The sequence below is a fragment of the Rattus rattus genome, chromosome X (genome assembly GCF_011064425.1).
Source record: "Rattus rattus isolate New Zealand chromosome X, Rrattus_CSIRO_v1, whole genome shotgun sequence".
In the NCBI taxonomy this organism is placed as follows: domain Eukaryota; kingdom Metazoa; phylum Chordata; class Mammalia; order Rodentia; family Muridae; genus Rattus; species Rattus rattus.
In genome coordinates this window covers 24107133-24127333 of record NC_046172.1, presented here as the reverse complement: position 1 = coordinate 24127333, position 20201 = coordinate 24107133, and the positions used below count along the sequence as shown (strand labels likewise).

Sequence of the window (20201 nt, the reverse complement as noted above, 5' to 3'; positions counted from 1 at the left end):
AATGTTATCCTCTGCTACGTATGTGGCTAGAGTCATGGGTCCTTCCATGTGTACTCATTGGTTGGTGGTTTAGTCCCTGGGAGCTCTGGTGGAGTCTGATTGGTTGATATTGTTGTTCTTCCTATGGGGTTGCAAATCCCTTCAGCTCCTTCAGTCTTTTCTCTAACCTCTCCATTGGGCTCCCCTTGTTCAGTCCAATGGTTAGCTGCAACCATGTTCATCTGTATCAGTAGGGCTCTGGCAGAGCAGAGCCTCTCGGAAGACATCCATATCAGGATCCTGTCAGCAAGCACTTCTTGGCATCAGCAATAGTAACGGGGTTTGGTGGCTGCATATGGGATGGATCCCCAGGTGGGGCAGTCTCTGGTTGACCTTTCCTTCAGTCTCTGCTCCACTCCTTGTCCCTGTATTTTCTCATATGAGTATTTTGTTCTCCCTTCTAAAAAGAAAGGAAGCATCCTCATATTTGTCTTCCTTCTTCTTGAGCTTCATATGATCTGTGAATTTTTTCTTAGGTATTCCAAGCATTTGGGCTAATATCCAATTATCAATGAGTGCATACCATATGAATTCTTTTTGTGAGTGGGTTACCTCTCCAGACTGATATTTTCTAGTTCCATCCATTTGCCTGAGAATTTCATGTAGTCATTATTTTTAATAGATGATTACTACTCCATTATATAAATACCCCACATTTTCTGTATCCATTCCTCTATTGAAGGACATCTGGGTTCTTTCCAGATTCTGGCCATTTATAAATATGGCTGCTATGAACATAGGAGTATGTGTCCTTCTTATATGTTTGAGCATCTTTTGGGTGTATGCCCAGGAGTGCTATAGTTAGGTCCTCAGGTAGCACTATGTCCAATTTTCTGAGGAAGTGCCACACTGATTTCTAGAGTGGTTGTATCAGCTTGCAATCCCAGCAATAAAGGAGGAGCATTCCTATTTCTCCGCATCCTCACCAGCATCTACTGTCACCTGAGTTTGATCTTAGCCATTCTTACTGCTATAAGGTGAAATCTCAGAGTTGTTTTGATTTGCATTTCCCTGATTACTAAGGATGTTGAACATACCTTTAGGTGCTTCTCTGCCATTTGGTATTCTTTAGTTGAGAATTCTTTGTTTAACTCTGTGCCCCATTTTTAAATAGGGCTATTTGATTCTCTGAAGAGTAACTTTTTGAGTTCATTGAATATATTAGATATTAGCCCTTTATTAGATGTAGGATTGGTAAAGATCCTTTCCCAATCTGTTGGTTGCCATTTTGTCCTATTGACAGTATCCTTTGCCTTACAGAAGCTTTGCAATTTTATGAGGTCCCATTTGTCGATTCTTGATCTTAGAGCATAAGCCTTTGGTGTTCTCTTCAGAAAATTTCCCCCAGTGCCCATGTGTTCACGGGTCTTCCCCACTTTCCTTAGTTTCAGTGTATCTGGTTTTATGTGGAGGTCTTTGATCCACTTGGGCTTAAACTGTGTACAAGGAGATAAGAATGGGTCAATGTGTATTCTTTTACATGCTGATCTCCAGTTGAACAAGCATTATTTGTTGAAAATGCTGTCTTTTTTCCATTGGATACTTTTAGCTCCTTTGTCAAAATTAAGTGACCATAGGTATGTGGGTTCATTTCTGGGTCTTCAATTCTATTTCACTGATCTACCTACCTGTCTCTATACCAATACAATACAGTTTTTATCATGATTGCTCTGTAATACTGCTAGAAGTTCTTTTATTGTTCAGAATAGTTTTTGTAATCCTGAGTTTTTTGCTTTCCAAATGAATTTGCAAATTGCTCTTCCTAATTCTAGGACGAATTGAGTTGGAATTTTGATGGCGATTGCATTGAATCTGTAGATCGCTTTTGGCAAGATGGCCAGTTTTACTATATTTATCCTGTCAACCCATGAGCATGGGAGATCTTTCCACTTTCTGAGATCTTCAATTTCTTTCTTCAGAGACTTGAAGCTTTTGTCATACAGATCTTTCTCTAGCTAGGTCAAAGTCACACCAAGGTATTTAATATTATTTGTGTCTATTTTGAAGGGTATCATTTCCCTAATTTCTTTCTCAGCCTTTTTATCCTTTGAGTAGACAAAGGCTACTGATTTGTTGAGTTAATTTTACATCCAGCCACTTTCTTTAACTTATCAGCTGTAGGAGTTCCCTGGTGGAATTTTGTGGTCACTTAAGTATACTATCATATTATTTGCAAATAGTGATATTTTGACTTCTTCATTTCCCATCTGTATCCATTTTACCTCTTTTTGTTGTCTAATTGCTCTGGCAAAGACTTCAAGTACTATACTGAATAGGTAGGAAGACGGTGGGCAGCCTTGTCTAGTCCCCGATTTTAGTGGGGTTGCTTTAAGTTTCTCTCCAGTTAGTTTGATGTTGGCTACTGGTTTACTATATATTGCTTTTACTATGTTTAGTTATGGGCCTTAAATTTCTGATTTTTCCAACACTTTAGTCATGAAGAGGTGTTGAGATTCGTCAAATGGTTCTCAGCTTCTAATGAAATGATCATCTGTTTTGGGTTTTTTTTTGGAGTTTGTTTATATAGTAAATTATGTTGATGGATTTACATATATTGAACCAGCCTTGTATCCCTGGGTTGAAGCCTACTTGATCATGAAGAATGATCATTTTGATGTGTTCTTGGATTTGGTTTCCCAGTATTTTATTGAGCATTTTTGTACTGATATTCATAAGGGAAAGTGATCTGAAGTTCTCTTTATTTGTTGGGTCTTTGTGTGGTTTAGGTACAAGCATAATTGTGGCTTCATAGCACAAATTGGGCAGTGTTCCTTCTGTTTCTATTTTGTGGAATTGTTTGGACAGTATTGATATTATGTCTTCTTTGAAGGTCTGATAGAATTCTGCACTAAACCCTCCTGGCCTTTTTTTGGGGGGGGGTTGGGAGATTTTTTAATAACTGGTTCAATTTCTCTAGGGGTTATGGGACTGTTTAGATGGTTTATCTGATCCTGAGTTTAACTTTTATCTGTCTAAAAAATTGTCCATTTCCTCCAGATTTCCCAGTTTTGTTGAGTCTAGGCCTTTGTAGTAGAATCTAACAATGTTTTGAATATCCTCAGTTTCTGTTCTTATATCTCCTTTTTCACTTCTGATATTGTAAATTTGGATACTCTCTCTGTGCCCTCTGGTTAGTCTGTCTAAGGGCTCATTTATCTTGATGATTTTCTCAAAACCAACTCCTGGTTTTGTTGATTCTTTATATAGTTCTTTTTGTTTCTACTTGGTTGACTTCAGCCCTGAGTTTGATTAGTTCCTGCCTTCTACTCCTTTTGGGTGAATTTGCTTCTTTCTGTTCTAGATCTTTCAGGTGTGCTGCCAAGCTGCTAGTGTGTGCTCTCTCCAGTTTCCTTTTGCAAGCACTCAGAGCTATGAGTTTTTCTCTTAGCACTGCTTTCTTTGTATTTCATAAGTTTGGGTATGTTGTGCCTTCATTTTCACTCCAAAAAGTCTTCAATTTCTTTATTTCTTCCTTGAACAAGTTGTCATTGAGTAGATCATTATTCACCTTCATGTATATGCGGACTTTTTGTTTTTGAAGACCAGCCTTAGTCCGTGATGATTTGATATGATGCATAGGATTATTTCAATCTTCTTGTATTTATTGAGGCCTGTTTTGTGATCATTTATATGGTCAATTTTGCAGAAGGTACCATGAGGTGCTGAGAAGAAGGTATATTCTTTTGTTTTAGGATGAACTGTTCTACAGATGACTTTTAAATCCATTTGGCTTATAAGTTCTATTAGTTTCTGTTTCCATGATCTACCCATTGATGAGAGCGGTGTCCTGACGCCTCCCACTATTATTGTGTGTGGTGCAATGTATGCTTTGAGCTTTAGTAAAGTTTCTTTTATGAATGTGGGTGCCCTTGCATTTGGAGCTAGATGTTCAGGTTTTCATCTTTGATTTTTAGATGAAGTATCCTTCTTATCTTTTTTGAATAACTTTTTGGTTGAAAGTCAATTTATTTGATTATTGGAATGGCTACTCCAGATTTTTTTCTTGGGACCATTTGCTTGGAAAAAATTTTCCCAGCCTTTTTACTCTTAGTGTCTGGCTTTGTCACTGAGGTTCATTTCTTCTATGCAGCAAAAATGCTGGGTACAGTTTACATATCCAGTCTGTTAGTCTATGTCTTTTTACTGGGAAATTGAGTCCATTGATGTTAAGAGATAATAAGGAGTAGTGATTGTTTCCTGTTATTTTTTTGTTGTTAGAGGTAGGAGTTGTTTTCCAATATCTTCTTTTTTGTTTCTTACCTTGCTAGGCTGTAGTTTCCTCCTTGTGTTGGAGTTTTCCATCTATTACCTTTGTAGACTGGATTTGTGGAAAGATATTGTATAAATTTGGTTTTGTCATGTAATATCTAGGTCTCTCCATCTATGTTTATTGAGAATTTTGCTGGATATAGTAACCTCAGCTAGCATTTGTGTTCTCTTAGGATCTGTATGACATCTGTCCAGGATCTTCTAGCAGTCATAGTCTCTGGTGAGAAGACTGGTGTAATTCTGATAGGTCCGCCTTTATATGTTCCTTGACCTTTTCCCCTTATTGCTTTTAATATTCTTTCTTTGTTTAGTGCATTTTGTGTTTTGACTATTATATGATGGGAGGAATTTCTTTTCTCATCCAATCTATTTGGAGTTCTTCAGTCTTCATATATATTCATGGGCCTCTCTTTCCTTAGGTTAGGCAAGTTTTCTTCTATAATTTTGTTGAAGATATTTACTGGCCCTTTAAGTTGGGGATCTTTGCTCTTTTCTATACCTATTATTCTTAGGTTTGGTCTTTTCATTATATTTTGGATTTCCTCGATGTTTTGTGTTAGGAACTTTTTTTTTCTTTTTCTTTTTCTTTTTTTTTTTTAATGTTTCACTTTTTTTTTATTAATTTGAGAATTTTTATAACATTTCTGTAAATGTTATTCAGAGAGGCAAACATCCCCTCCCCCTCCCTTCCTTATGAGTTTCTCCTCCCCAACCTCCCCCCATTGCCCTTTCTTTTTTGTCAACAGTCTAGTTCACTTGGGGTTCAGTCTGTATAATGAGGATCCCAGGGGCTTCCCTTCCACTGGTGTTCTTTTCTAGGATATTGTATTGGTGTTTGACCATATGAGGTCAGAGTCCAGGGTCAGTCCATGGTCCATAGTCTTTTAGTAGTTCTGCTTTAGGTCCCTGGAAGCTCTGTTGCTTGGTTATTGTTGTAATATATTTTATTGGTCTTTTGGCCCTCTTCAATTTAGGAAATTTTTACATTTTATATTATCTTTACTTGTGTTTGGTGTTTTCTATGGTGTCCTGGATTTTGAGATTCTCTCTTCTATCTTTTGTATTTTCTCTGTTGGTGATGTTTTCTTGTATCTTCTGTTCCTGATCTCTTTCCTAGGTTTTCTATCTCTAGGGTTGTCTTCCTTTGTACGTTCTTTATTGTTTCTATTTCCATTTTTAGATCCTGGATGGTTTTGTTCAATTCCTTCAACTGTTTGGTTGTTTTCCTGTAATTCTTTAATGGATTTTTGTGTTTCCTCTTTAAGGGCTTCTACTCATTTCCCTGTGTTGACTTGTATATCTTTAAGGGATTTATTTATGTCCTTCTTAAAGTTCTCTATTACAATCATGAGATGTGATTTTAAATCCAAATCTTACTTTTCCGGTGTGTTGTGATATCCAGTATTAGCTGTGGTGGGAGAACTAGGTTCCGATGGTGCCAAGTAGTCTTAGTTTCTGTTGCTTATGTTCTCGTGCTTGCCTCTTGCCATCTGGTCATCTCTGATGTTAGTTGGTCTTGCTGTCTCTGACTGGAGCTTGTACCTTCTGGGGGCTGTGAGCCTGTCATCTTAGGAATGAGAGGTCTCCTGGGAGACCAGCTCTCTCAGGGCATGTTTTTTGTCTGAGAACAGCCCTGGGCACAGATGGAGACCAGAAGGGTCTTGTCCCAGGCTGCCGGGTGGCTCTTGAACCCTGTGCGCTTCCAGCAGGTTTCTCCTGGGACAGTCAATGGAGAGAAAGTGGAGTCCTATCTGGGGGCTGTAGGCCTAGGAAGGAGAGCACTCCTGGCAGGCTGGCTCTCTGTGGGCAAGTTTTTTGTCCTATGGCTGTGAGACAACCCCAGCTCCGGGCACAGATGGAGTCCAGCAGGGTCTTGTCCTAGGCCGCCCTGTGGCCCCTGTGCCCCATGCACTCCTAATGTGTCTCCAAGTTTGAACTCTTAATTCTCCTGATTTTGATTGGCTTGATCTTGCACCAATCACCACAACTTCTATGAGTGCGTGAGTGCAACAGCCATCTCATATCCAGAAGTCAGCATTTCACGGCATTCTCTACCTATATTATTTAAACCTTCTGAGATGTCCCTTGAGACTTGGACGTGGAAGTTAACATAGATGACCCATTTAGAGCAGTTCCAAACAGTTGTTCCAAACACTTTTGTCAGTTATAAGTCTCTGCATGGAGTGCAACCCACTGAAAAAAAGTTGTTTTACTGACCAAGATTGAGAGCAGCACAGACCTGTGGATATAAATGTAAATACATGGTTAATGATTTATTTATTGTTATTTTATGTGTCTGAGTGTTTTGTCTGCATGTACACTGCTTGTGTGCCAAGTACCCATGGAACTGGATCTCCTGGACCTGGAATTATAGACAGTTGTAACCTGACATATGAGTGCTGGAAAACAAACCTGGTCCTTTGTAAGGGCAGTGAGTGCTCTTAACTGCAGAGCCATCTCTCCAGCCTCAAACATATTTAGATGGTAGTTTGACACATCTATTTAAAACAGTAATACATTCTCTTGGGTCCATGATCTTCCCAACCAGCAACTACTGACCAGGTTTATAGTATCAGGCATGAATCCTTTCTGTGGAGCAATCCTCAAACTCAATCATAAAAGGGCTGGTTACCTCTGTGACAGTCATTCCATTATTGCACAGGTGGGGGCTTTTTGCCTGCCAGGTTAATACTGTGCCATACAGGGTTCAATGCTGGGTAATTCTTCTAATGATTTTGCTCCTACTCCACCCCATCCAAGTGGCCTACATTGTCATCTCTAGCAGTAGAAAACTAGGCAATATGGAGAAAATGTCAAGTTTTATTTCTCTATGTTCTGCGACAAAGTATGTGGTCTCTTTAGCAGTAGGTTCTTGCCATTTAGTTATAGTTGCAATGAACATGATCTTCTAAAATGTGCCAGAATTTTGTTTTACCTCCCCTTGCCATGTTTAGATTCTAGCTAAATGTTTTGACCAAGAATACTGATCATACATGTAGCCAATCTGATGATTCAGGACCTACTTCAGGGCCTGAGACAGGAGGATTGCAAATCGAAGATTTAGTTTCATGAGTGCATTGGTGTAAATATAAAAATGAGATCAGTCTTATATTTCAAACTTTTAAATACAATAAAGTATTTTCTGGGCCTCTGAGAGTGCCATAAGCATTGTATCATGCTTCTCTGTTGAAAGGAATAATTGCCCTTACATTTGATATATTATGGGTTAACTTCCAAATTCATCTCTCAAAAAGGAAAAAATTTCCCACTTGTAACTTGGTGAGCACATTGTGTGAATATCCTGTCACTCCCAAACTTCTAACCCAATGAATGGCTTTACTACTTTCACCTGAATCAATGATTACAAATGGTTACAAATGGGCATCATCTAGACATATGTCTGCTTTATTAGGTGGCCTTTATTTCTTTTGTTCATTATTTTTCAAAGAAAGGCTGCAAATATGTTTCATTCAGGCAACGCTTTTTATAGAGAAGCTGAGTTGGGTCTTATGTCTGGTAGCTTATAGCTGCCTGTAAATTGCAGCTCCAGGGACTCTGACACTGTCTTCTGGTCTCTACAGGCTCTCACATGCACATGGGGCACATAGACTCATGCACTCGTACACATAAAACAAAACAAAAAACAAATAATAAAAATGGTATAGATTTATGAATAGCTTTAAATTCAGTGAATTATGTATCACCACCACTCTAAGTTTATTGCTAAAACTGTCCTAGGAAGACTACGTCAGTGGCTTTCTATGTTCATATATACAAATCCCTTATACTTCAAGACTTCCTTCTGACTGGCATCATAATGTATTTGAGGTTCCTGTTATACATTTTCTACTTCAGATGTACAGTTCAAGACTATCTATGTTTCAAAGTGGGTATAAATTTAACATTTTCTTACTGTACATGTATATTATTTATAAATAAAATAACACAGGTGCATGTTCATATTTTTCTGTACCAAGTGAGTGGTGTTCCCAACTAGCACAATGAGGCGTGCCTTTACTGTGTATTTGAAGCTGAGTGGGTCCTTGTGTCATTTCATTCATCATCTTTTATTTAATGTGAATGAAAATCTTCTTTGGTACTTCTACAGTAGGGAAGAAAGATTGACCTCAACCCTATGCTCAACTTTTCTTTGTTCATAGCACTTCTAACAAGCCTTGGATAGGGAAACAAGGTACACAATTGTATCAAGCGTGCAAATGTTCAGAATCTTCAGCCATGTGATCCTAACGCCTATAGCTTGCTTGGAAGGCATGTATTTCACATGGTGGAGTCGTGTTTCACTGAGAGTTACTACTTTTTGAGTGACAACCTTGCTCACACTTTAACGATTCTTGAGAAAAGGACACAGGTACTTTTCCTCTAAGTGTACAATTCCCCTTCAACTACTTACTGCTCTGATGCTAGCTTCCTTAGGGGCAGTAAGGCACACTGACAAATTCCAGGCGAATACATTGGTGAGGGTATGGCAGAACAATAGAGTCATATTAAAAAATCAGTGTTGCATCAAAATTTAAAAAGGAACGTTTTCTATCAGTTCCTGTGAGCCAAATCTGCTTGCTTTGGCTGTTACTCTGCCATTCTGTACACAAGCTGCCCACTACCAGCTATGTCCATGCAGTCACCTAGGTGGTAGTTACCATGAATCACACACATACACACACACACACACACACACACACACACACACACACACACACACACAGAACTTGTTCTGCGAGCCCTGCACGCAGGCAACAGAACCAGATCCGCATGTTCCAACTGCCCCTCAGCCATTTCTTTCACACACTGTCCTCTTTAGCCCAGTAAAATAAAAGTTCCAGAAACTTGTAGTTTAGCAATTACATTTACATGTTAAATTCTCTATTGACAATACATCCACACAATGAACTTATAACTAATTGATAAGGATATAAACTGCCCACCTAGATAAGATAAATTTGTCTACAGAAATCCATCCCAGTTACCTTGGCAATTCAAGACCACCTAGATCTGAGTCATCCTTCTCCATCTTGATTCTCCTTTTTCCTCCTCTCTCCCACCTTACAAAATTTTTGTCCCCGCCTCACTCTCTACTGTCCAATCATGTATCACCTTGACATCCACCTACAAGTCAGACTATACTTTATTTCCTCTCCAGTTACCCAACTTTTTTCCTATTTCCTACTTCCTTCTCCATTCTTCTCCAATTTGCTTCTTTGTGTCCTTTTCTTTTTTAACTTCAACCCCTCCCACCATCCATCCTTGTCACTGGGGATTCTGTTTTGATCACAAATCTATGTTATAAGTCAGTATATTAAGATGGGATGAAAAGGACCACCTGGAGAAAAATTAGGAAAGGATGACAGTAAGGAATCACATATTTAAAACATTACAGTTGGATCTGCTTCAAGGACCACTAAGTTGTTTGCTGAAATGGTTCAAAGGGGGATGTGAAGAGGATTTGGGAGGTGTTGAGGGAAGGAAATGCATTATCAGAATATATTCTATGAAAAAATTGTAAAGATTCCATTGCTCTGTGCTCTTGGTTGCAGGCATCTTACAAGTCAATTAATGACAGCCTCTCATTTCTTCAAGGGGATTATAGGTGCTATTCTCAAGGGAAAATAAAGCCAGGCTTTTGGAGTTTTGTCAATGTTTATCAGGAGGATTCTCATTTAAATGCATGCAATGTGTCAATTAGCTCAGAGACTAGTTTGCTCATTTTGTTTTCTTCTAGACCAATCTTCCCTGTAGAATGAACATTTGGTTCGTATTGGGAGTTTTAAAGGGTTGATATTCAACAATTCCTACTGACTATGGTAGGTAGTTATAGACAAGCAAGGCCTGAACTATTTGAATACAATAATGAAACAAAAGACAAATTGAATAAATGTCATGCCTTTCTGCAGACAAAGGTTTCCAATCTTGGACTCAGGAGCCAATCAGTTTGAGTCTTTGACACATTAATTTTGTAAGACCATCCTTCTCCCATTCCAATGTTGGTACCAGAAAAATGAAGCCCAGGTGTTTTGAGCAGTGAAAAGAATTGTCCTGCGCAAAGTAAATTTGCCCATGTAGAGAAGAATGAGTCTTACTATGTGTGTAATAGTGAAGCCCTGCCCCCACTTGTGAGAATGTGGGAATAAAAGAATCTTCTGGAAGTTATATTTGGCAACCAATAGCAAGTATTTGCTGAGTCCCTACTTAACCATGTACAAAAGGAAGACTTGAAACATTTTACATGGAATAGAAAGAAATGGAGAGAAGCCAGAATCTACAGACCTCAGAAAGCTGATTAAAAAAAAAATCAAATAGAAAAGTCAGTCCAATAAAACATTAGCAAACAATAAATTAAAGTCTGGCTGGGTGCTGCAGCCTATATAGCTTTCAAAGGATGGCCTTGTTGGGCATCAGTGTGAGGAAAGGCCCTTGGTCCTGTGGAGGCTTGATGCCCTAGTGTCGGGGGATGCAAGGGTGGGGAGCCAGGAGGGAGTGGGTAGGGAGAAGCACCCTTGGGGTGGGGGATGGAATGGGAAGTTTCTGGAGGGGAAACTGGGAACGGGTATAATATTTGAAATGTAGGTAAAGGAAATATCCAATAAAAATGGGGGGGGGGAGAAGGCAGAGGCAGGAGAGTTGCAAAATTCCAAGTCTACCTGAGCTACACAATGTTCAAGACAAACCTAGAAATTTATAGGACTGCCTCAAAATGAAAATTGAAAAAGAAAATCTAGTGTTTTATACAGAGCTTGTAGCTTATATGAGTAAAGTCTTGGGTTAATGGTTAATCCTCAGTACCCTAGATCTTAGGTAATTATCTAAAGACAGTGCATAGTTATGATAAGAGCTGATAACCCTATCAAAAATTTAGATAGATTGAGAGAATGAATGGGACAGTTTAAGGCATCAATTTGCCTGCAAAATCTTGAAGATGACACTTAAGCTGGGATACAGAAGGATTGGGTTCCCGTGTATGGAGACTGTGGGATAGAGCACGAAGAGAAAGAGGGAAGCAGAGGTACAATGGAGAGACATAAGCACTTGGGTACCTATCCCTTGAGTACAATTTAAAGAGGTAGCTTACTCATTTAAGGGTTTGGAAATGACACATGGGAAGCAATCCTGGAAATAGATATAGTAACAACTTCAAATGGCCATTATTGTCAAATGTCTCATTTAAGGCCCTTTTGGTCACAAAGAACAGAACCCACTCAAAGTAATTCAAGAGAAAAGGCAATGAGAGAATACTCCAGATTGTAACATGAGACTACATATTCAAATGTAGCTCACAGAGCAGAATACAAGGACCTTCTATGACACAGAACCATATCGGCTCTGTTTCTCCGGTCTACTTCATTCTCCTTACCTTCCAGTCTGTCGACTTTGTTTATCTTTTCCAGAGTTCAAGCACAGCTGCTCTGATCATTTCTTTGACAGTAAAACCTTTTCATCGTCAATCATTAACTAGCTATATTTTCTGGATAAATGTTTGAGAGAAAAAGAAACTCTTTAGTACCTGAGTAAATAGTCCATCAGCTGGTTTAGCTTGGGTATCCACCCCCAATAAACCTTTGTACCTTTGACTTCAGGCCTGTGTTGGTTTCCCAGAGTCTTCAACCCAAGGCAGTAAGGTTGAAGTATGTCACGAAGCAGTAGGGGTCTAAGAAAGAAGGAAGAGGGTAAGAAACTGAAGCCAAAGATTAGTTTGTTAATTACTGGCCTCCGTTTGTGTATAGCATTCTCAATGGTTTATTCAGTCTCATTCTTTGGAAGAAAGAAGAGAAATATTGAAAATGTCTAATGACTTCAGATTCCTAGAACTGGATGTGAATATTCAAAAATGAAGATTTTTAAAAAATAAAAACATGCTCGTTGTCTCCATCTCTCTATTTAGGTAGCAATTTGCTTTGTTTTTCATTTCTGAAATTTATTAAGAAAAATGAAAGGAACATCAGCTTTTCTGAGAACTTAAAATCAAGAGACAGTGTGAATTGTGCTGCACAGTGACTGCAGTTGTTAACAATGTATCATATGCTTGAAAATCACTGAGTCATTTTTAATTGGCTTCACAGAAACAAAATCAGATAACTGTGAAATAATGCATATGCTAATTACTCAATCTAGCCTTTATATAATGTATACACATTTTGAAATGTAATATTGTATACAATAAATAAATATGTATAATTTTTAAAGAGGAAATCTCATGGGAGCCCACACATAGACAAAGAACTCCAAGCATCTAAGGAATACTGGGAGTGGAGGATAGACTCCCCTAGAGAAAACTTCACCTAATTGGTTATTCAATGCCAAGTGGTCAGCTCTCAAGTTATATACATACAAGTAACACTAAATGGACTCAGCATATTCTCTTATATATTTAAATGTGTGGGTGTGTGTATGTGTGTGGGCATGTGCATGTGTGCATGCATGAGAGGGGGTTACATGATTGGAGGGAAGGGAGAAAAGAAAATGATATAAATTGCATTATATAAAAATTTAAACAAAGAAAATAGGGGAAATGAACATAAAATTATTTAAACCTCTAAACTCAAAAGAGAGAGAAAAGATAGACAAAAGGGGGAAAGGCAAAAGAATAGAATGTTACTTCATAAGGCATTATAGAGCAACCAGAATGTGGCAAGGAACATTCTTAGAGTGCCAAATTTCAGAAGGTACTCACTTTGAGGATCATGAGAATTCAGAGTGAACATTTTCAGGAACTTAAGGGAGAGCACCTCCTTAAATTTTGCACCTCAGCAGGCTAACTTGTCACACCCTGGACCCAGCTTCGCTATCATCCATAATGATGTCTAACAACTTACAGAGAATCATTCTCTTTTTTGCTGCCACAGGTACAAAGCCATCGTCCGGCCAATGGATATCCAGGCATCCCATGCCCTGATGAAGATCTGTCTCAAAGCTGCCTTAATCTGGATCGTCTCTATGCTGTTGGCCATCCCAGAGGCTGTGTTTTCGGACCTTCACCCCTTTCATGTGAAAGATACCAACCAAACCTTCATTAGTTGTGCCCCCTACCCACACTCCAATGAGCTGCACCCTAAAATCCACTCCATGGCTTCCTTTCTGGTCTTTTACGTTATCCCACTGTCGATCATCTCTGTCTACTACTACTTCATTGCCCGAAATCTGATTCAGAGTGCCTACAATCTTCCTGTGGAAGGAAATATACATGTCAAGAAGCAGGTGGGTGCTTCCTATAGATTTATTTTCCTCCTTATGCAATTGGCACCTTGCATTAATTTTGAATCTTAGTGACAAATACGGTGTAGAAGTGGCCCCATCACTTGACTTTGACATTCTAGGAGGTGGGTGATGCTTCATTAAGGTTTCCTTCATTGATAGGGCACTTGCCCTAAAGATACACAAGGCCCTGGGTTCAGTTCCCCAGAGCTGTGAGGAAAATAATTTGAGGGACTGCAATGCGTTCTATAGATGCTTCTTTTTTTTCCAAATGCATTGTTGTCCAGGAAGAGAGTTAGCACACAGATAAACACAGGAAGCAGAAAACTGAGACTAGGTGAAAGAAAAGGGAGTATCTGGTTAGGAAAGGCTCCGCTGGAGGGACAGATAGAGAGGCGAATAAGGTCAAAGGACATGGCATGCTGGAAAAACAGTGTCTCCATGAAATCCCTCTCTGTGTGTGAGGGATATCTATCAATGGGAAAGAGAAAGGTTTACAGAATGATGGCTCTAATCCAGATTTGATTTCTCCTCTTGAGACCTTAATTTTCTTATCATTGTTATACCAGCAGTAACTTCTATTTTGTAATGTTAGTGGAAAATTATGAGAGTGTGTCACAGCATGCAGGATACCCCAATATATTATTCTTCCTCCTATCTTCCATAAACCTCTGCAATTTAATCCTAGAGGAAGAAAGAGTAGAAACTAAGGGTGCTGGCTTTGCTTTCCTTGTCAGTATTTTTAATTTTTAAAAGATTCATGCATTTTAATTTTATGTGAGTATTTACCTGCAATGTATGTATACCACCAACATGACTGGTACCCACAAAAGTCAGAAGAGGGCACCAAATCCCATGAGACTAGCCTTACACCCATGTGGGTGCTGGAACCTGAACTCAGGCCCTCTGTAAGTCATCTCTCCAAACCCAGGCAGTTTGTTTTGCCTCCCCCTACCTACATGTAGATCTTTAATATATTTAATGATAGAACAAAAAGACCTCCAACTCCATGGAATTGAATAGCTGACCCCATTTAGAGAGCTCCCTTTTCAAAGTTCTTTTCCTACGAAGGAGAAATGGCAGTTGACGATGCAATTGGCTGCCTATTTGAAAAGCCTGTTAGTAAGCAAATACTCACCATACCCCAAATTGTTTAAGGAGAAAGAAGTCCCCCCTGAAGTCACAAAGGGAATGAAGTGCAAAAAGAGATGTTCACTCCACTTCGCACAATCACCTTCCTGACCGTGTCATCCAGAAATAGCTAGAGATTAAAAAATAATAATATAGGCTTATCTCAGCTTGGCCAATGAGGAAGAATAAAGCTGGCTGCTGTTTCGAGCATCAGAAGGGATAAGAAATAATTAACTGTAGAGCAAAGAAAGGCATGAAGGAGAATGGCTGATAAACTGCCTCAATGCTCTCTGGAGGAAAAAGAGGGCACTTACTAGAATTTCATTGTGCAGTCCATTCAAGCATGTAATCAACTTTGTTTAAAGATCTGTTCTCCGCAGCATGTTCTAACTATTTTGCCTCACAGGTTTCTGCTTCCCACCTTGTCAATCTGTGTGTTTCTGAGTCTTTTTTGCTGCTGCTGCTGCTTCTTCTTCTTCTTCTTCTTCTTCTTCTTCTTTTCTTCTTCTTCTTCTTCTTCTTCTTCTTCTTCTTCTTCTTCTTCTTCTTCTTCTTCTTCTTTTCTTCTTCTCTCTCCCTCTCTCTCCTCTGCCTTGTTGTATATGTCTGTCTGTCTTGCCTGTCTCTGTCTTTGTCTCTTCCCCATCAGCTCCAATTACACTCTTTCTGTGGCCCTGCTCCCTCACCCATTTCTCTCTGTGTCATCATATCTTTAACACCGCCGCCTCCTTTCTGCCTCTCTTCCTGCTCAGATCGAATCCCGGAAGCGGCTTGCCAAGACAGTACTGGTGTTTGTGGGCCTCTTCGCCTTCTGCTGGCTCCCCAATCATGTCATTTACCTGTACCGTTCCTACCACTACTCTGAGGTGGACACCTCCATGCTCCACTTTATCACCAGCATCTGTGCCCGCCTCCTGGCCTTCACCAACTCCTGTGTGAACCCCTTTGCCCTGTATCTGCTGAGCAAGAGCTTCAGGAAGCAGTTCAACACTCAACTTCTCTGCTGCCAGCCCAGCCTGTTGAATAGGTCCCACAGCACAGGCAGAAGTACCACCTGCATGACCTCCTTCAAGAGCACCAACCCCTCAGCTACCTTCAGCCTCATCAACGGAAATATCTGCCATGAGGGGTATGTCTAGACGAACCTTCAACCTCGCCTCTTAAGCAACTCCTGGTACTATTCTACAGATATCCAGGATCCCTGAAATTGATTGTTGTCTCTATACCTTCCGAAGGCCCTTCAGGAGGCTGAGTGATATCGATTGGTGAGAGAGATGTCCAAATGAATCAATCACCATTGTATCTCAAAGTAAACCATCAGGGTTCATTTTCCACCTCAACTTGTGAGGACTTCTTCTGATGGAGATCAAATCTTCCTTTAAAAAACAAGGAACAAATTGGAAAATATTCAAAGCACCAAGCCCTGCTAAGCAAGTATGATCAATTAAGTCTTAGAAATTATATGAACAGAGAGAGCAGAGAAACCATGCATTGGATATCTGCTTTGTGAATTATTTTCTTTAAACAGAAGCTGATTGCTTTCAAAAATATGGCTTGGCTCTTTTTCCCCCAGAAATATCTATAATATGTAAACCAAGGGACAACTTTTATTTACATTCCTAAAATGAAAAGCCAACTCTAAAAAAGAGTCCCATGTGTGAGGAATGGACTTCATTTATAACATTGGAAGCTGGTGTAATATAAAATAAGCCTCTAAATATTGACTTTTTCAAAGATGTTGCTGAGGACACAGAAGAAACACTCAATAGAAAATGTTAAGGCAAAATACAGCCAAATGATCCATGTACAGCAAAAGAGCAATGACTTATTCTCGTATTTCTTATTTCATAGAAATTCTGATTCTTGTTAACCCAATTTTGACCACTATAGTGTCATCCTACCATAGAAGAGAGATCATTTTTGTGAGAAAAATGTTCATTTTATCAAAGTAGTAACTATTACAAATGTGTAAAGGATGACATTTATTCTTGATGTACATGTTTTAAATCAAGTGTATTTGCTTAGGATTAACTGTCTTTGCAGTAGCCTCAATACAAGAAAGATAAATTTTTCTGTGAAGAAATTAAATCATGTTTATATTGAATATATAGTTTCCCTCTGCAAAGAAAATTAATATAATTTTACTAATGTGACATTGTGTCTGAACATATGTTAAAAAGAGCCACAGAAATCTTAAATTGTTGAACTGACCATAAAGGGTACATATCTGTTTCTGCTTAAAAATGTGTGTGAAATAGCCCACATGCAGCAAAAAAAAAGACTGGACTAATGGCTCCATCTCATTGTAAAGTCATAGAAATGGCTCTGTAGTATAGTTGGGCTTGTCTTATTTGAAAAATCCTGCTTTCACTGTTTCTGAACTCAAATATGGGCCAATCCTGACAGACTGTGAATATGAGGACCCACTTGAATCTGAATCCAAGGTGTCCAAGTGTCTCCTAGTATGTATCCCTTAAATCCTAAGGCAATTTTACTTCAAGCTCTCTCTGCCTGGGTGGGATATAAACAGCAAGCACACAGCACATAAAAGGAGGCCTTCTGTTGTTTGACGTGGACTAGTACTGGCTGGCAAGAGAGCTTTAGGCATTAGGACTAAGGCGGTGTAAAGATCTGTGGTTACAGTTGGGTCAAAAACCTCTCCACTCTCACTTTTTCTGGGCTTTTCTGTACTATAAACGCTGGCTTTTGTTGTAGTTCCTAACTACATTGCACTCTTTGAAAAACAAGACAGAGACTGGAGGTAAAGAACCACGATGTCTTACTACCCTAACCCCACTTTTATCTGTATGACTTTGGTATCTGGTTTCCCCATCTAGGCTCCTTTTTCCAGGAATGGGAAGAGAGAGCTACGTCCCTTCTCTTGCTAAGGTTCTCTGAGCTTCCTCATCTCCTCTAGTTCTGTCCTGAGAGCATGTGTGTTGCCCCACCCCTTAACAGTTAATACACTTCTGCTTCTTTTACAACCACAAAATTTTAGAGACCCCTCTACCCCAACCATTCTTCCATGCTCCAGCTCACTCACTCATGTGGCAGAACGAAATAGGCTAGGTTGTTCTGCTACTTGGGGATTTCTTGGCATCATTCATATTAATGAAGTTCCGTGAGCTTGCAGTGTTTTATAGTTAGAGCTGAAGGATACATAAGAAAATATGTGGCCTGGTCTTCTCACTAGTCAAAGGGAATTCTTGCTCTTCATTCTCCTTCAGATTTTCACATACCTGCTTTCTTGAAACGACTGTGGGTCCAACAAACCTTGAGACCAACTTTGCTCTTTTGCCTCAATCCTTCAAAACCCTTGAACACAAATGGCTCTGTTCCTAGACAGTTGCTAACCTAGACAGCATTCTGGGTGTCTAAAATTCTGGAATATGGAACTTAAGGCAGTTGTTTTAGCATCTCTGCTATACCTGCTTCTAGAGATGATTTAGGAACAGGGTACAGCTTCCTGTCTCCTTCAGTCAACATCAGGGCACAGACCGTGTGTCTCTTTACTAGCTACTAGACAAACAGTGAGAAGATCAAGGTCTGGGTATTGTTGTGTATCCTAAGGCAAATCTTGTTACTTCCTTGTGAGTTGTAAATCAAATAATTGGAGGGAGTTTTTGTCAGCCAGTGACCAAAACTGATAAAACATATAGTGAATTAAATAATGGGTTGAGCTAGACCTTCTCATTAGGAAAAATGTAATTGGCCCATCTCTTCTCTAAGGAAGCTGAAGTTTTATTTTAAAATCAAGAACCTAAAATCAGATGAAAAACCTGAGACCCATGTGGCGTCCCTTCTTTGCCAGGGCAGAACACACAGGGGCTGGAACCGAGACATTTCATGCCTGGCTTCCAAAGATAATCACGTTTAGCACTTATGTCTTTGGCGAAGGAAAAAGAATCAATTTTTGCTGTGGAAAACCATCTGTGTTTATTCAATTGACAGATACTACCTTTCAATCTATCTTAAATTGAGACTCCCTGAGGCGGGCAGCTCAAGAGTGATAGATTAAGCAATAAACAAAGAAGTCTCCCCACCAGGAAGGGCTGCTGCTGGCAGGGAAGGTCCAGCTGCCATTGGGAGTGATATTCTACAGCGAGATGATTGTCCCTGCTTAGTGCAGACAAAGCCCCTCCCTGCTGATGATTTTATGATTCCTCATAAATGTGAATGGCTCAACCCAGTTCTTCTGGCTGCTCTTCCCTGCTGAATCTAGCATTCTGCCTCATTAGCAAGGCGTCTTTGCCCCACTAATAATTTGGTTCTTCAGCTTGGAGGATGGATAGTCCATAGGGAAACTACTCAAAAGCTGCTACAGATGAAGCAACCTTGTCTTGTTATGAAAGTGCACGGTGAGTAGAAATAAATGAGCTTGACTATAGGACATGGGGCAACTTGGGTTATAAAGTTCTCGTTTCTGCAAAAAGAACAGTTAATTATTGGTTTCTGAGCCCCAGCATGTGTCAGATGGCTTCTAGGAAAAGGGATTATCTTTGTTTGGAGAATGACATGTTGAATGGCACCCTCATCCGTTGGCTAAAAGGTGGCTAAGTCACTTTCCCCTGAAGCCAGATAAAAACAGTTGCCCTGAAGACCTGACTGTATGAGAACTGAATGAACAGTGTACCTTGAATCTTGGTAAAATGGGGGAGAGAGACACTTTCCTGCCATATTCTCTCTTCCCATCCATATTAGGAGGAAGCTGTTGTTAGAAAATGGATTAGAATTAGGCCTGGCGTTCTGGGAAGAACAGAGAATATTTTACAAAATTCATCTATCTGTGGCCCCAATTTCATGGGATTAATTAAGAGCTGAAAGGAAGCAGACATTCTTTACTTTTATGGGACCAATCTCTCTCACTCTCTCTTCCTCTCTCTCTCCCCGTTTGCATGCACACACATGTTATTCAATGACAACACAACCACCCTAGGCTCTGCTTTCTTCTGTGTCTGGATTACTGTTTCTCCCAGCCACCCCTCTACCACAGCATACAGGCACAACATGTTAAACATTGCTCCATTATTACTCTGCCTTTGGCCTTCAGGATCCGAGAGATAGCTCAACTGGTAAAGACACTTACCACCAAGCCAGACCATGTGGGTTCCACCTGAAGAACCCATGTGGTAAAAGGAGAGAACTATCCTGCATTTCTCTTCTGACCTCCACACATATTCCATGGCACATGCATGCCCCACACATAACCACCCTCCCCCCCACAAAGGTAATAAAAAGAAGTTTTACAATATCATTTGGGCCTTCAAAGATATCCTTTATTAGATAAAGGAGGATCAAGGGTATGCTCCAGAAGAATCTAGAGCATATCTAGAGCAGTCAACAAATAGCACACAAAGAACAAATTTTCCTCTTATGTTAGAAATGCACTGGGTGGAGTTCAAATATTTTCATAAAGTTTCAAGGTTGTGCATGTGTTCAATTTAGAAACCTTGGGTTATACTATTACGATCCGTGATTAATTCAAAAGAATATTCCATTTACCTCATGTTCATGGTCTATAAAGTATTCTCACACTCATTACCTCATTAAACTGAAGG

At 39.6% G+C, this 20201-nt stretch overlaps 1 protein-coding gene across 1 annotated transcript in view; it reads left to right on the top strand.

The window, feature by feature from the left end:
• Positions 1 to 19898, top strand: part of Grpr (gastrin releasing peptide receptor) — a 44463-nt gene extending 24565 nt beyond the window's left edge. Inside the window, exons 2-3 of the mRNA XM_032890343.1 lie at positions 13164 to 13515; positions 15396 to 19898. Of these exons, the coding sequence (XP_032746234.1) occupies positions 13164 to 13515; positions 15396 to 15782 (739 nt within the window). The 3' untranslated portion in view covers positions 15783 to 19898. The remainder of the gene's footprint in view (positions 1 to 13163; positions 13516 to 15395) is intronic.
• The last annotated feature ends 303 nt before the right edge of the window (positions 19899 to 20201 follow it).